Source organism: Dermacentor silvarum, chromosome 7 (genome assembly GCF_013339745.2).
Source record: "Dermacentor silvarum isolate Dsil-2018 chromosome 7, BIME_Dsil_1.4, whole genome shotgun sequence".
Classification (NCBI taxonomy): Eukaryota; Metazoa; Arthropoda; class Arachnida; order Ixodida; family Ixodidae; genus Dermacentor; species Dermacentor silvarum.
Window position 1 is genome coordinate 129,370,509 of NC_051160.1, and position 17,423 is coordinate 129,387,931.

The 17,423-nt window shown below is 48.4% G+C and overlaps 1 protein-coding gene across 1 annotated transcript in view; it reads right to left on the bottom strand.

Moving 5' to 3' along the window:
• Positions 1-606: 606 nt before the first annotated feature.
• LOC125947214 (probable glutamate receptor) overlaps positions 607-17,423 on the bottom strand; it is a 42,803-nt gene continuing 25,986 nt past the window's right edge. Inside the window, exons 6-10 of the mRNA XM_049671619.1 lie at positions 16,146-16,278; positions 9,936-10,165; positions 5,930-6,066; positions 2,778-2,918; positions 607-1,003 (exon numbers count right to left, since the gene is read on the bottom strand). Of these exons, the coding sequence (XP_049527576.1) occupies positions 607-1,003; positions 2,778-2,918; positions 5,930-6,066; positions 9,936-10,165; positions 16,146-16,278 (1,038 nt within the window). The remainder of the gene's footprint in view (positions 1,004-2,777; positions 2,919-5,929; positions 6,067-9,935; positions 10,166-16,145; positions 16,279-17,423) is intronic.

Below are 17,423 nucleotides of genomic sequence, written 5' to 3' on the forward strand. Positions count from 1 at the left end.
ACCAAGCGAACTGCTTCTGAAGAAGCCGCCGCGACCAAGAGGTGACGATTGGAGAACTGCCACCCATACCCGCTTACGGGACGCAAAGGCCTACTTTCAAAAGCACTTCGTCGAAGGCGATTGTGATGCGGCGTCTAGGACACGCCGATCGTGCGCCGTCAGGGTGTCGCGAGCGAGCGTGAGGCGGTCCTTGAGCGAGCGTTCCCCAATAGGACGTGAGTTCTTTCAGGTTTGCGTCACGTGCAGGGCAGAAATGCTTTGCATTGACTTAGATAATCATCGAGGATGGTATATGTCGTATTTTGTTTCTTGTGTACACCTTTGCTTTTTTTGTGTGTGCGTGCTATCTGGCACCACCTCACCCTTCGACACATTTAAAACACTTTCTTGAATTCAAACTATTTTAGTTAAAACTTGACGCAATTCGTACAATTGTAACACGAAATCAAATTGGTTAATTTGAAGAAAAATTTGGGAGAGTTGGCAGGTATGGTCAGTGGTGCTTCCTCGAGGGCAAAGCTGTTAGTCACGGGACAAAGGAATCACCCTTTATGCAGTCATAAGGCTGATAAAATGTCTAGCGTATACAATATTCATTGCCTGCTATCAGCCTACGTCTCCCTCTGAATACGCTGACTTGGCTGGCGCCCTTGGTGTCCCCAGACGGGAAGCCACGAGCTTGCTATGGCGACGTTGCATCGCACCACCGTAGCGGGCGTGCCGGACACGCAGCCACCGAGGCCCTCGCAACCGGCTCCGCCATGCCCGGACCGACGCGAGCTCTAAGAGCAACGCGGCTAGCCCCAGCGCGTAGCCGACCGCCAGCAGCCAGGCGGGCCCGACGAAGTCGATAATGTTGAGCGCCCCCTGGTCACTCGCTGTCTTCCACACGTCCGCGTCGTAGACGGCGATGGTGCCCGGGTCCAGGTACGGGGGCAGCGTGAACCGGAGCGCGTCATCCATCCAGCGACGCGTGTGACCCGTCTCGAACAGTGCGAGGCTCCTGCGTGCAATAATGTCATCATCATTATCTGCAGCATCCCATTCTTATGTCCACAGCAGGACGAAGGCCTTCCCACCAATCTCCAATTATCCCTGTCATTCACTATCTGATTCCAACTTGTAGCTGCAAATTTCCGAATTTCATCACCCCACCTAATTTTCTGCATCCTCGACAGCGCTTGGCACCCGTTCTGTCATTTTAATGCTCCACTGGTTATCTATCCCACGCATTAAATGGCCTGCCCAGTTACATTTTAAATGCGTAGGCATTTCTCTGCCTACCCAAAGAGAATCATGTCCGTACGTCACGTAAGACAATAGCTCATACCCCCGTAAGCAAGCAAAAAATACAATGGCTCATACACACGTAAGGCTGCAGGGGCTACAATCGCTCAGCAAAATGAAGCGAACAGTGCATAAATTCATTGAAATCACCCATACATCACACAGAACAGCATACGTTTCAATAAATAACAAGCTTAAAACAAGCATCCCAACCATCAGGTAAAGCATTGCGAACCCCCCTCAGCAAATGTAGTGGTGGTTTTGCAACATCTTCGCTTGACATTCAGGTTGATAAGGACCGATAAGAGTTGTTAAGGGGCGGATCATGTTCGATAAGGCTGATAACGACCGATTAGGGTTGATAAGGGTTTATTGTGGTCGAATCATATCTCATAACATTGACAATGACACCGGGATACGTGGAGTTGAGCAAGTGGCACAGTGCTTACGCATACTTCGACAACTCCCAGAGCAGTTTCTGCGTGATATTTTTTTTTACAGCGAAGCTGCATGCGGCTAGCCGATTCGTCCGTCTGTCGCCTGTACGCCGAACACTATCATCATCAGCAAGGGCTCGAGCGTCGTCGTCTTCTTCCACAGCTGGCTCGTTGGCGCCCCTCGGCGCAACCGTAAGCACTGTGCCACTTGCTCATCTCCACGTATCCCGGTGTCATTGTCAATGTTATGAAATATGATTCGACCACAATAAACCATTATCAACCCTCATCGGTCGTTATCAGCCTTATCGAACATGATCCGCCCCTTATCAACTCTCATTGCTTGCCTGCTTGCTTGATCCTCATCCGTGGCACTTACCCACTATACTGGGGATCGGCCAAGAAGCCGGCGGTTAAAGGTTAAAGGGAAGGGGGAGAAGGAAAAAAAGCTAGACTAAAAAGTAAATCGGAGTAACGTGTACGATCATTTGGAAAGCGATTTACAGGGCAGAGACATAAATAAAATAATTGTTTTGTATATAAACAGCAAATCAAATTTTCGTCATCGTCCTCTTCCACAGCTGGCACCGTTGCCGCTCATCATTCCAGTCTAGAATTTCACTTCTCTTCTGTCGTCGTACTGGGGAGGCAGCGTTTACGGTGGTATGGGCCATTGCTTAAGGGGGTATTAGCCATTCACTGGCTTACGTGACGGATAGATTTAATTTTTAAGCAATTTAATTTGAAAAATCGCAAGCGGCAATGCTACAACGGCGGACTGCGGGCATAAACCGTCAGTGACGTCGTTCTCTCCGTCGCAGCCGAACGTGTGTGTAACCTCATTACGAAGCACATAGACGTAACCAATAATTGAGAAAGACTGTAATGAAACATCGGGATTAGCCAAGTAATAAACACCGGGGCCGCACGTATCAGCTTCGCTGGGTAACCATCTGTACGGAGTGCTTGGGCGGTGATCTTTTTTTTTTACCTGTGTCAATAATTACGTATGCAGGTTCCCGTATGCCAGTAGTTCCTGGTCATATAGCATACCTGTGGGTGAAGGTCCGTCGAAGGGGGCATCCCTTCTGGAAGACGAATCCGCAGTACTCGACGCCCAAATGGTCTCTCACTACGCGCAGGTTATGCGCATCCTGCTCTCCCACAAGCCCTAGACCGGTCAGCAGGGACAATCTGACGACGCAAAGACACGAACAACATTACATCATCAAAAGTGGACAAATTTCCGTTATCGAACGTGGTAGTACATGCAGAAACATTCCCCTGAAAAGCGCGAATCACTGACAGATGACAGCCGCCCATCGAAGGGACTCTATGGATTCCTTGGGGACTTTCGCGTGTCTAGTGCAAATTTCTGTGATCTCAGAAGGCTTCTAAACACAAGTGTTCTCACAGGTTTCACGAAAATTGTACGAAACATATTACCAGTTCTTTGCGTACACCCAGCAGGCGCCGGTCAGTGCAACCTTCTTGTCTCACGTTGTTATGAGATTCTCCGTAGTATCGGTGACCTTTTAGCACGCTTAAAGCTCGACGTGCGACTGCTGTAGGTTCGAGAAAACCATCGAGCACCCGTATCTGTCCTCGCTACGACGTCGAACAGCTCTCTCTCGGGACAAATTTTAACCGACTGGACTCGAAAGCACTCTCTGAGTAAAATATACTTGCACTGTGGCCAGCCACGTCCTTCACTGGCACAAAAAGCGATTCATGCACTAGTACAGTATTTGAAGTGGACTGGTTTGACAGACCGTCTTAGTGCTCTTGTGCATCCTCCCACGGGCACTCAGCGGTCACTCTCTTCCTCCTCTTTCTATTCCCTCTTTTCCTTACTCCCAATGTAGAGTAGCTAAGAGGACTATCGTCTGGTTGGCCTCTGTCTCTTTCGTATTCTTGCTTTCTCTCCCTCGCTTAGCACGAAGTCGCAGAGTCGCTAGTCAGAGCACTTCATTTGACATGGCACAGTGAAAACTTGCTGGGTGTTGACGAGGACGATAGTGACACGTATACATGTTTATCTTTCACCGGTGGCCGCTTTCCACCGGCTAACAAATGTTAAACGTTATCGCTCGGCGCAGGACGCGCCTGTATCGGAAGTTTCTAGAACGTTATCGATGCTTCTTTTCGTTGCTGTTTTCACCGACGCTTATGTTATCTGATTGTGTGACCGACACGAATTGTCTAGAACTTTCTGGAAGACACGCGGGCATCAGGGATTAATCTGGAACCTTCGATGACTCGGGTATAAAAGCCGGCGCGTCGCGCCGCTGATCAGATTTTCGACGACCGCCGACTGTGTTCGCCGCTTTCGTTGTGCTTTCAGTGTAGCTTGCTCTTGGTGGGCACAGGTTCGCCCAATAAAGAATCAGTTTCGTCATACACAGTTTTACGACTGCTCACTTCAGTGTCACTACTACGTGACAATGGATTCGTCGGAATTTTCTTTCTAGCATGCACATACTACAAATCCTCATTATATACTGACGCAACTTTCCCCCTCCGAGGCTGTGCGAGTATGGCTTGCTAGTTACGCGTTGTCATGTCTGCGCACTACAAACATGAAATATTAACACGATTCCAGGGCCTCTTTACAAGGTCGTATGTTGTTTAAATAGCAGTATCATGCAAACTTAATGGGATCAGCGGAAGTTCACGATGAGATGGATGTAGGTCAGAAGTTTACGACGAACCTTTTAGTTGCACTCCCTACAGCGGATTCGAAGAATCTCCTTTGATGATTGCGACACGGCATTATGCCAAGCGCCGAGGTTTGAGGAGCGGGCGAAGTCGTGTTTATTTTATAACATTGTCGCTTTGCTTTGCATTTCTTCGAACCTGAAGATCTTTGTTGCCTTAGAAGTGAAGTTTATTGAAGTGTATGAGTACAAGTACGCTTCAGAAGGTGTACAAAACAGAAAGTGCATCACAGAACCCATCCCCCTCAGTCGTAGCACTTGACAGTCAGCGGCGGCGCCACTTAACAACGGAGTGAACATAGTGTGGCGAGATATTCATCTGTGACACTTCTAAACGTCGTCTATCATCGTCCAGTGGAAATTTTGTGCGATACATTTACTATTTCTCGAAGAGCAACCATTCTCTAACACACTCTTGGTGTGCAATAATAGAACACTCACAATCAAGGTTTCAAAGACCGGTTTTCAGTGTTTGAGCAGAGTCCTTTAATACTTTTTATAAGTATTCATTGATTACTGCAGGTAGGAGACACGTTCTTACACTACTTAAGCTTGGAGGTGGCCTACATACATTGGTGCTTACCTCATGTAAGGAAAAGGAGGTCATCTGAATGCACGCACTGTAGCACCATGGAAGTTTAAACTTGTGCGGCCATCTCACTGAGTGTCCCACAGCATGACCTCGTGAGCGGTCCTTTGCAATCATCTCAGCACTTTAGATGGGCCCCCTTTCGCTTTGCAAACAGCTCACTGAGCCTCCTCATGATTCTATCAACACAAATTAGCTATCAAAGCTTCGCTACGTTTTGTTTTCTGCGGCAGTGAATTCAGGAACAGTATATGAACAATAATTAAGCTGTGCTTTTTATGTGCTGTATTTCTCCACAACCTGTACATGTGTGTGCTATTCTTGCAGTGTGACCATTCATTTTTTATATCTTTTTCTCCGATATAGATAGATTTGTTCGGCTAGCCTTTTGTTATATTGTAATGGATTGGCTTGCACAGTATTTTGCAGTGTGTTTATCTTGATTTTCTGTTATGTGTTTTTTACTAACATTTTGGGATAGCGGGCCTTTCAGTGGTCCAACTTCGCATCTTTCACAGCTAATAACCAAAAGAAGTATTACGCTTATCTTGCATGTAATGAATGGCAGTGCCATTTTTATGGTATGACGTAGAGAAGCAGGTTAATTTCAACACGTTGACACGTAAGCAGAAGCAATCTTTTAAAATAAAACAAAAGCAGCTTAGTGAGTGATGCGTTGAACATTCATAGTCCATTCATTTGGGCATTGCCTAAGTTTTCATACAGAAAGAGAACAAATGCGGGGCAGTAATTTGCGCTTTAATTTTATAACGAACACATTATCCAGTTCTCAGTTTAACGTCCGACTTCTAGAATACAGCATTTTATTTTATTTCAACTTTTCGTCCTTTATGATGGGCAGCCTAAAATCTGTGCAGGAACAAACTTATGTGCCTTGCCTTGAATCCACGTAAACATATTTTTGGTGCAGCGCCCTGGCGAGTCCCGTTTTGCGATTGGAAACGAGCACCGTTTTGCCACCTTCTCCTTCCAATTGGTTCACACGAACCTGATAGAAAGCGCCACTGGTCGCCACCTGAGAGAAAAAAAAAGCGATTTTAGTAACGCCAATTTTAGCCCACTTTCAGAATACGAAGCGAATTATTTTCGGAACATCTGTCCAGTTAGGCCATCAAGTTCGTTCTTGCTATCAAATTCCAACCGCTTGCACTGTAATAAATAAAAGACGATTTCATGTACTGCGAAAACTACCGGTACGTTGTTCACATTATCAATACTGTCACCGTGTTAAAACGTTGCTCATGGCCTTCAGAACCCGTTCATCAGCTTCACACAGCTGCAAAAAGCTCAGAGCAGAAGAGGCCCAGTTGCTAGGCGTTGCTAACCCAAGACAGCTGGAATTTTCACGAGCCGGCACAACAAAAGTATTCTGCAGGTACGTAAATGAAGCTACGAAATAGCCGCTGAGATACTTTCACGCTGTCAAAACTTGAAACTCGATTGAACTTGAAACTTTGCGCGTGTTTGTGCAGACACCGTGCACGTGCACGTCCCTAGTATCCGGGTCCTCGGTCTCACCATCTCTACCAACGGCTCCAACGCCTCGGCTCTCAACAAGATCTGTGCCCAATCTCAAAACATCCTACGCCTTCTTGTGCTCCAGCAACACGAACTCTCAACGTGCGGACGTTTTGTGCCTTAAATAATGGTCCCTTTCTTAATTTTCTTGCGCAATTCCAACACGGCAATATTAAGGTCACTTACTGACTAACGAAGCCAAATATCGCCTCAAAAACTGCCTCGTAGGGCTCGAACGAAGTTTTCTGCGGAATTCCTCCGGCAGCGCGTTTGCCGTCGTCTGCTACGGCAGGTCCGAAATCTGCAGCGCCACCGTCGAAGCCGCACTGAGCGGGAGAGTGGAATGGAGGAGGAGGAAAGTATTGGTTGTACGTTTGAACATTGAGGGGTTTTATCGATGGATGGACGGAGGGATGCTAGGAGCGTCCCCATTCGAACGGGGTGGTGGGTAGCGCCACCAAGGTCTGGTTATTATATGGCCTAATGTCCTACCTACCTTCAAAAAATTTCAAAGAAATTAAAGAAACACGAAGAATTCCCATCCCCAAACTTTCTGAACGCTTACTGGGCACTTTGTTATTGTACGCCTCCGTTGTTTGTCGCTTCCCTGTTTTTCTACCACCAATCTTCCATTCACCTCTTACTAACCTGTATTGCAGACGTTTACTTTCCACCTGCTTTCGTTGAACCCAAGGGCTTCAAGGAGACCAAGAGGTCCCTAAATCGGCCACTGGGCAGATATCTTGAAATTCTAATAAAACATGCACCATCGTGTCCCTAGTTTTACTGCAGCCAGCACACGCTTCTTCTTTCTTGGTGTATCTCGTTTCGAAAAGTAAAGCGCTTCCCTTTGAGTTATCATAGATTGTTTCTTTCCTGATTTCCTTTTTTCCCCTTAAGTAGTTACTCACAGCAGGTTTCTTTTTCATTGCCGCCACCAATGAGAATAGCTCAGCTCTGACTTTCCGTTTGGCATTCTATGTTGCCATGTTGCTCACCATACCGGTCGCATACTTGCTGGTAAGCTTCCTAGTTCTTTTCCTCCACTGTGAATAAATGTTTTTCTTGGGCAAATATGCCATCTACGCCATATACCATCTACGCCGACGACATCACCATCTGGGCGTTCCGAGGAAGTGATGGTCAAGTGGAGTCAGCCCTCCGAATGGCGATTGACACGGTTGAAGCCTATCTCCAAGGAACCGGACTGCGCTGTTCGCCGGCTAAATTGGAGCTTCTTCTCTACAAGCCCATTCAGCAGGGACGCCCTCCCAAACACCAGTCTGATCACCGACCCTGTGACGCCGTCACCCTACGCCTTGAAGATGGCAGTCCTATCCCACACGTCCCTAGTATCCGGGTCCTCGGTCTCTACCAACGGCTCCAACGCCTCGGCTCTATACAATATCTGTGCCCAATCTCAAAACATCCTACGCCTTCTTAAACGTATCTCCAACCGACGAGGGGAACTCAAAGAAGAAAGCCTTCTCCACCTCGTGCAGTCTTTTGTAATATGTCACATTACTTACGTTGCTGCGTACCTCAACTGGTACATGGCTGAGCAAAACATGCTCGACACCCTCGTACGACGGGTCTACAAGCAAGCACTTGGCATCCCGCATTACACCAGCACTGAACTCTTCAACCAACTGCGAGTTCACAACACCCTTGCCGAACTCATTGAAGCCCAACAACGCTCTCAGCTTGAACGGCTCAACCTTACTGGAACGGGACGCTTTATTCTATCTACGCTTGGCTTCACTTACCATCAGCAACAGGGCCCAAAACAATCGATCCCGACTGACATACGTAGCTGGATCCGCACAGACCCTATCCCTAGAAACCTGAACCCTGTATATAACAGGGCCCGGCGCCAAGCTCGGACCGGAGCTATCATAAAAGCCCTTGCTCACGTACTTGGCGTCACATTTGTTGATGCAGCCCAATATTCCCATGGCACACGATTTGTGGCCGTCGCCACACGCGATGGAGTCCTACACCACGCCTCCAGCGTCACTACCCCCACTGCCGAGACGGCTGAAGAAGTGGCCATCGCCCTGGACGCTCTAGATCCCTCCTGTCACACCTTCGTGTGTGACTCTCGCTCAGCCGTCACTAACTTTAACAAAGGCCGTATTTCTCCTCAAGCTCTTCGCATCCTCTGCCAGGCACCACACTCTAAAGACAGCATGACCTCCCTGACATGGATCTCGGCCCATGCGGGCCCTGTCCACCCACACCTCCTTAACCTCAACGAGGTCACCCACTCCATTGCGCGAGGCCTAGTCAACCGCGCCGGAGTCACTGGAGACGAGTTGGACACCACGGACAATCTGACCACTTCTAACGATCTCGTTAAGGCCTTTTACCTCAGTCGCCGAACCTTCCCCCCACCTCACCCCAAGTTCAGCCGGGCGCAGGCTACCACCCTGCGTCTGCTACAAACAAACGCGTACCCTTCACCCGCCCGCCTCCACTTTATATTCCCAGACGTTTACACTACCCCCATCTGCCGGTGCTGTGGCATTCACCCGGCTACGCTTCCGCATATGCTGTGGTAGTGCCCAGAAACAGTACACACACATTAACACCACAACCCTCTCGTCGAGGTTGCGTGAGGCTCTGCAGAGCTCCGCCCTCGACGACCAAACCTGGGTGACCCAGCACGCCCGTGAGGTGGCGGTGAGGCAAGCCCTGGACGTCCCCTTATGGGAGGTTTAGGCCCGGCCATCGTAAAGTGCTGGTTCTATAATAAAAGTTTATTCCTCCTCTACCTACAAATATTTGAAAACTCGGCGGTCGGCTGTCGGACGGCGGCGCCATCAGGAGCGATAGCTAAAACTACTTTGCCCTCAGCAGTGGAAGGTAAAGAGGGGAAGCTGGCCTGCGCATGCCGCTCGTTGGCCGCTGGTGAAGAGGGCGAGGCGGCCGCGACGCGGAGAGTCGCGATGACACGGGAGAGAGGGCTCCGAAAGAAATAGCCTCACGTTGCGCATGCGTTGCGCCGCCTGGCAACCGCGTGGACGGTCGTACCTGCGCATCCAACGGAAGGTAGGGTACCACAAACAATCGGCGCAGAAAGCCAGCTTGCCACTTTTAAGCGTTTTAACACTGGTTGCATTGAAAAGTGCATTGCATTGCAGAGAATCTCGTTCGGGGCATCCTCGAGCCAGATGAAAAGGTGCGCGTGAACACTGTCTCGTAAGCTTCGCTGTATATGGATTCCAACAGGGCACGTTGGATCTGCTGCATTTTTTTTTTCATTTCGCTTTTTTCGAACACCCTCATGGTGAAGCTACATGTGAGTACTAGGCAAGTGACACGTCTGGCGAGTCCACGCGGTGTACATAAGTAGCTCCGGCCTACCTTAATGTATTCGATGAAGATGGTCTTGCTGTGGGTGCAGACACGCACTTCGCGTCTGACTAGCGCCTTCTCTAGTGCGTCGAGGTCGCTGATCCAGGTATCGTGGACGGCCACGCTCATGATGGCCACCAGGCGGCCGCTGTACAGAGTGGTCAGCACCGTCACGAACAGCCACCACGGACCGAGGAAGACGCGGTATCCGGCACTTGGGTGCTCTTCTTCCCACGGATCTGAATGGCAACACAGAAAACCCTCCACTTAGCTAACTTTGCTGGACGGTGCAGTTTCACAACATTTCGTCAGTGTGTGTGCTTTCGTGTGTGTGAGTGTATTTGCGGGAGGGGGGGGTGGCTCTAAGAAATAAAATATACCGTAAAAATGTCAAAGCTTGTGCTTTACACGTGTTGAGCTAAAAATGCCTGCACTGTTTACCCTTGGGACATGACAACAAAAATGCAAAAATCAGCAGGCCATGAAGAGAGTAGATGTCAGGACCCACATCTATGCCTTTCTATGGGTCGCTTCATAATTAATCACCTCAAAGCACATTACATCCCCATGTCAAAAGCTTTTGACGTTCTCCCAGGCCTGTCTTCTGTGATGAGTTCTAACCTGCGTTGCTTACGTCTTTCACACTCTTCCACGCCAATATAGCTCTCCTTGCAGCCATTATAACAACCAGACGATTTTTTAAATGGGACTCACGCAGATACCATGCCGTCATTTACATTCCACGTAATCACAGAGTCTAAAGTAAATTAATTGCCATTCCGCCACGCTGTGTTCTGGTTAGAAATGCTGCAGGATGCCGACACTGCAGCACGTGGCACCCATGTTCCTTAACTTCACCGTTACACCATCAGGGAAAGTCGCTTCAGGCACGTGTAAAAGTTCATTTACACTTTCTGGCAAGCTAAATATTTCCCCAACCTTAAAGAGCGGTTGACTGCTGCGAATGTCACTTGACTAGCTTTTCCGCGCATTGTCATCGCGTGTGGGCACCAGCAGCTCTACTAGTGCCGGTGTGGGAATTCCATAATCATTAGGCGAAAAAGAGAAAGATAACCGAACGTAGAACGGCAGGGAGGCTAACGTGCAGTCCGGTTTGCTACCCTAGTCTTGGGTGAGAAGGAGGTGCGAAGAAAACAGAGCACATGTAGCACACGATCGGCCCGCGGCCGTAGCCCATCGCCACAGGCGTGGCGCTACTCAGTTCGAGGTTGTAGGTTCGATCCAGATCGCAGCGAAAGCAATTTTGTTGAAGCCAAATGCAAATACGTTTGTGTATTTATTTTAGGTATACGTTAAGGAACTCCACCTGGTCGAAATTATTCCGCAGACCCCCATTACGGCGTGCCTTATAATCATATTGCGATTTTAGCATTTAAAACCACAGAACTTATATTTTAGTTAATTAGGCACACTATCAGCGACGGTCAAGATCAATTCCCACGATCCCAGCACTTCATCACGTTCGGCTCAATGAACACTAATTAAGGGTAATGCATAGCGTAAAAAGGCCACCAATTTACAAGGACCAAAATAGAGTAGACACACACCTGGTAGACTTGCGCCCTTTTTCCGCCGGGCGTCTGCACCAATTCGCTCAAATGTCAGCTTTCACGAATCAATTAAAGCTAAAGTTGTTTCTAAAGTGTGCGCCGTTTCTTAGAATTGTTGCATTGCCCCCTGACTGCGCTAGCTCGCGTTGATCGCAGACCACTAGCAGCTATGTCAACAAACCAGTGACAAAATGACGATCTCCTAAGATGCTGTAGCAAAAGTAAGCAAGGTTCTTACGGAAAACATTCATCAACAGGGTTTGAGCGTCATTCGCACCATGCCGTAGCACTCATAACAAAATTACTCTCATATCATTGTCTATATGAACTGGGGGCGAAAAGAGAAGCCGCAGACGGTAGTTAACTTTCTATCAGGGAGGCAGTTGACAGCATATGTTTAGTTGCATGCGAACCTTTGCTACTTGAAGGTGTCATACTTCGCATGAAGCGCGAGTTAGGCAAGCTGACCGACTGACGAGGCTGCGAAGGATGTATAGCATAAAAAATATTTACTCGACAAATGCCCACATGCCCATAGCAGCTATAGTATGGGCACCAATTGTCCTTTCAAGTTGGGCCGCGTACACTCGGCTGCTATTTACAACGCGTCGTCCATCATTTGGGCTCGATACACAGTATAATCGCGACGGTACTAGCGCACTCTACTCTACTGGATAAGCTCCTGAAATACGTGACTGTTCAGGCTAAATTGTTGGCTCGTTCGAGCTCTACATTCGCACAGAAACAGCATACTGCGTTTAGTTAATTACCACATTTTGGGACATCACTTGTTTCGGCCACAATAATTCAAACGTGGGTGTAATAAGCGCCGACACCACTCGAAAAATGTTCCATTCCGCTGAAACAGCAATGTTGCGCCATCTGTCACTGCTATGGCAAGAACCCCGTTTTCACCTTCGCAGCAACAGGTGGCGCCATGTTTTCGCTGTAGCGGAAAGAAAATATTAAAAGTTATTACCATCGATTACGAGGAACGCCGGGCTCCGGATTAACTATGACCGCCTGGGCTACCTTAAAGTGCACCCAATGCACCGCACGTGAGCGTTCTTGCATACCACCCCATCAAAATGCGGCCGCCGCAGCTCGGATTGAAGCCACGACCTCGAGCTGAGCCGCGCAAAGAGCCACTTTGCAGTAGGGTGCCTTGATAACGCAGTGCTAACATCGAGGCCCTCTAGATTGGGGCGTCAGCCAGAACGCTGACGGCCATGAATGCGCATGTAAAACATCACTTTATTTTTTTTAACAGCCAGCTTCAATTAGGGCTGCCAACCGTCTCGAATTCAGCGGGACAGCCTCAACATTTGAGTAATGGTCGCGCGCCCCGAATAATGCAGTCGGGACAGCCAAATGTCCTGACATTTGCTTTCTTTTTTTCAACCGCATAACAATAAGTAGACCTTATTGCCTTTTTATAATGCCACACAGCTGGTTTGTACATTCTTCTTTCTTGTGCTGTGTTGTATGGTCATCAGCACAAATGCAGTTTGTCGTGGTTCTAGTTCTGTTGTAGGCCCTAAGCGTTCACAGTGGATCTATTTGTATTGGGGGGGCCGTGTTAGTCAGGCAAATTTACTCCACCATTCTTGTTATAAATCGCAACACGGTAAGACTAAAAAAAAATTTCATCTTTGTTGCAAGAACAGACAGGCAGCCCCTGGCATTTAGAGGGTCGGTCGTCACCAGCCATCCCCTTCAATCCGCCCCCTACTCCATCCCCACTTCGTTCACTTGAGAGTTGGCAATACTAGCTTCAAGGCGGCGAAGTGGGCGCTTGCAATTAATAAGCGTTATATGCGCTTCATTACAGTGGTCCTAAAAGCACGAACAGTGACTGTCCCACATAACAGTGGATCTCAAGATGACGCCACATTGCGCGGCTTTTAAATCAGCAGTACAAGAAATCGTCACTTTAGGCCAACATTGCCTTTTCCTTTTTTCTCTCAGGTGTATCATGAGACTTGGGAACGCAGCTGGCTGTCGCGTGGTCGGACTAATATGCAAGGTAAATACCTATATTTGGTAGCGAAGCTTTCATAGAAGCCCATGCATTCGAAACATGGTGGTTCATCGGTGGGTCACGGGGCTTGGCGCTATCTGTATGATGAGGGAACACTCCCGGCGGAACAAAAAAAAGTGACGCCACATCCGCTGAAAACAGAAGTGACGTCATTTTTGTTGTCGAAGGCGCGCCATTTGTTTTGGCGGCTTGCCGTTAGAGCTGCATCTTTAAAAGCCCCGCAATTCGACTCGATAAGCCTTTCGAGCTTTTATAGCGGAAATCGATGCAGCTAAACGTCAGCCGTATACGGGTGTAGAAATCCCATCCATACGCAGAAAGTCGTTTCTATGCAGGCCGAAGAAAGCTGTATGGCGCTGGTCGCATCCCCGGATGTCATGCCCGACAACCAGCCCAGCCGCACGACGGCAGCTAAAGTAAACAATTGCAGGATAGTCGTAACTTTCTAATTCTGACTGAACATGGTGAATAACGATGAAACAAACCTCGCCAACACCGTGCCGCCAAAATTCAGACAAGCACTGACAATCAAAACAACACACCTGTGAGGGGGGCGTATAGTATACAAGTTCACCTATAGGTGAACTAGAAGAGTGCGCCTTTTCACACACTTCAAGAGCTGGGGCGCTATAACGTAAAGTTATTCCAAACTTTTCTATTCCACTTCTAGTAACATTTCCCCAGGATTGGTCAAAAAAATTTCGGGCCACCCCCAACTTCGCCTGTGTGTCCCGCGACGTCACAAAAGCCACGATGGCTCCCCATCTTATGTGACGTGTACAGACTGATGAAGCATGATTAAACCGAACAAAAGAAAAATTGTTATTGCTGATTCGACGCTTTTCGCCATTAGCCTTCTGCTATTGGTCAAAAGTTTTCGGGCTGCGCCCACTTGGCTTGTACGTCACGCGATGTCACAAAACCGCGAAAACTCGATGTGTGAAAGTGACGTGTACGCGTGTAAGATGCCTTAATATGCCGAACAAAATAATTTTTTTTTCTGAATACCCAGAGACTGCCGCGTCCCGAAATTAATAGAAGATGGCTGCCCGCCGACCGCTCAGGCACTCGCTACTTGCACCTGCCGGTGAGCATGGATTAATTTGCGTATAATAAACCTTTCTGAGTGGCAGTGAAACGTTATCGAGCCCTTTCGACACGTACACAACATCTGTCTGCCAACTCTTCCTTGCTGAGGATTGGTTTTCGCGGCATTCTTAATGTTTCGTTGCGTGCTACCGCGATTTTCCACCAGCCATTGCACGCTAAGTAAGAGGAAGCGGACCAATCGGAGACGCCGGCACCACCCTCTTCAACTGGTTATCTATTTTCACTGCACTGTCTCGGCCCCATCGAAACCCCCTCCACTTGAGCGTGCTCCTCGCCGCTTGTCAGCCAATTAGATAAGAAAACCAGCTCAATGAAGGCAATGTTATACGTTTTTAAGTGAACTAAAGTGACATCCTATAAACGAGGAGATTTGATTCACGCCTAATTAGTGTTCAGACAACGCTGCTGTTCACCACTTGATGCTTGCATCGGCGGTTACGTAAATTTGATGTAAGGAGATTGGAATAAAAACATATTGGAATAGTTTTAAGTTATAGAGCCCCTGAGTTGTATTGCCACGGCCCGTATTGAAATTGACAAAGATGTAAACGCCCCCTTTTATAGCGGGCGCTTTAAAAGATTTATTGTTAATAATAAAGTGAAAAAGAGTTTTGATTTCTTTCCTCGTCACATGGACATAACACTGATTAGGAATTCTACTTTCGTTGAACAAAATGAAACTGTGTCTCGTTTGAACAATTTCTTTTTTTTAGCTCCAAACTTTAGTTGCTCTCTCGTTTTTGGGAGTCGCGTTTGAGAGTCACGTTTCAAACCTGCTCTCATCACCGGCCACGCTGATGTCGGTGACCATTGGTTCTGGATTGGTTTTCGCCCCAAGCTCCGTGACCCGTTTGAATCGGACTTGTAATATATGCGAGCGCATTCCTTTGGCTACCCTGGCCCAATTTGGCCTGCCAGGCATGCTTCAACGCCGCGTGCTACTACACCGCAGTCCAAGTCTACTTTGCCTGCGGTGTATACGAGTCTCGATGATTGCCTTTATCCGAGTGGTTGTGCTTCTCGATGCTACCAGCGTCATCGCGGCCCGCTTAGTTTCCTACAAGAAACTGACATCGCTTCTCTTTTGTCACCCCTAGGCCGAATCAAACCTGGACCTGCAGCATAGTAAGCGAGTATCTATACGCTCTCACAGGCCCACACTTCAGTAGGAGCGACGTATGCGTGCGACAGTGGAGCGTAAGAGCACAGCCTCCGTCGTTCTGTCACGGCATCGACGTGTATGCGTGGCTCGGGCATCGAGTTTCAGCAGGTGTCCCGAGACGCGAATTTTACATTTGGCAGCAAAAACGACGAGTCGAAACGAACGCACGGTCCCGCTCTACTCGATCGGCTGCAATGAAAGTTGAATATAGTTTGTGCTGCGATAATGCTGTCCCATAAGTTCGACGATCATCGTGGATGGTTTCTGTCGGAATATATAGTCCAGCATCGAGCCGAGTGCGTCAGCTAGCTGTGCAAGCAGCGCGGGATACTTACTCTGGCGGCTCAGGGTAGAAATGAGAAACCAGAAGTCCGGCGTGTCGCGACGCCCTCTGCTGGCGGGGCTCCATCGCAGGAAGAAGAGAAATGCCGTCGACATCACCACAGAGAGCACGAGCAGGGCCCATATCTGTCCAGAATGAGAACGCACCATTTGTAAAACAGGCTTTGCGGGTCTTTTTATCAACAGCGAAAGCTGTTAGACGATCAAGTGCAGTTTTCCTCGCCGTATCTCAAGTGTCGCGAGAAGAAGAAATGCAGTGTGTGGCTGCAGTTACTGTATACGGCTCCCGCAGGAATCCATATACAGTAACTCCAGCTGAAACTACAGAGCAGCAGAGGAGCGCCACTTCCTCCCACCCCCTCCAGTAATTCGATTTCCTGTTTTGCTGCGAAAGTGTCAAATGGCCTATTGGGCGAAAAAGCCGGAGTCTGTCGTCTGCAGGAGCGAAACGGCACCTAGTTTTGCATATGACGTTTTGCATACGCATATGACGGGGCGATGATTAGCGGTAAGAAACGAGGGCTGTTCTAACCAAGACTTCTAACGTAACCTTTTTTTTTTACCTCTAACCGCAGCGTTCACGCAACAGCATCTGCATCTGAAAGAGCTATAAAGTTTGGTGTTCGGTGACACAAGCGCCCCCCAAACTTGGTTACGCGATAGCACGCATCCTTTGATTCAGTGCCTTTGCATTGGTGGTGAAAGTTCAGCCACCACCAACCTCCGAGCGTCGATCCCTCCGAAAACGCGACGACAGAGCTCGAGAAAGCTTTTCGCTGTAAAAAATTGCTGTTAGCAACGTATCATAAGTCTTCGGTCTGCGGCCGCTAAAACGGCATCTGCCTAACGACCCCTTCCACCGCTACGAGGCTACGTGCCGGGCGGCTCCGCTTCCCTTGGCAGGAGCACTCCGTACTAGACCTTTTGGTGAAACGTAGGAAAAAAAGACTAATGTAGAAGCGCCATAGCGGCATAAATGATATAAACATTGGAGGACGCTTAAGCTTCGCCTTTAAGAGTGGAATGCGATGGCGTTATCGGGCCCCGTTCGAGCCCCGTTATCGGGTCCCGTTGTAAGCTGGCTTTCCCACTACGGCTAAGAATGTGGGAAAGCCAGTTTACAAAGACCAAGCTTACACCAATCCCCTTAAAGTCAGCTTTACTGTTAAACATAAATGCATTGCTGGGACGACGTATTTACAGGGGCAATATACGTCGTGTTATATTAAAATGTGAAGGCCCTAGCACATTTTATTATTATTTTATTATTT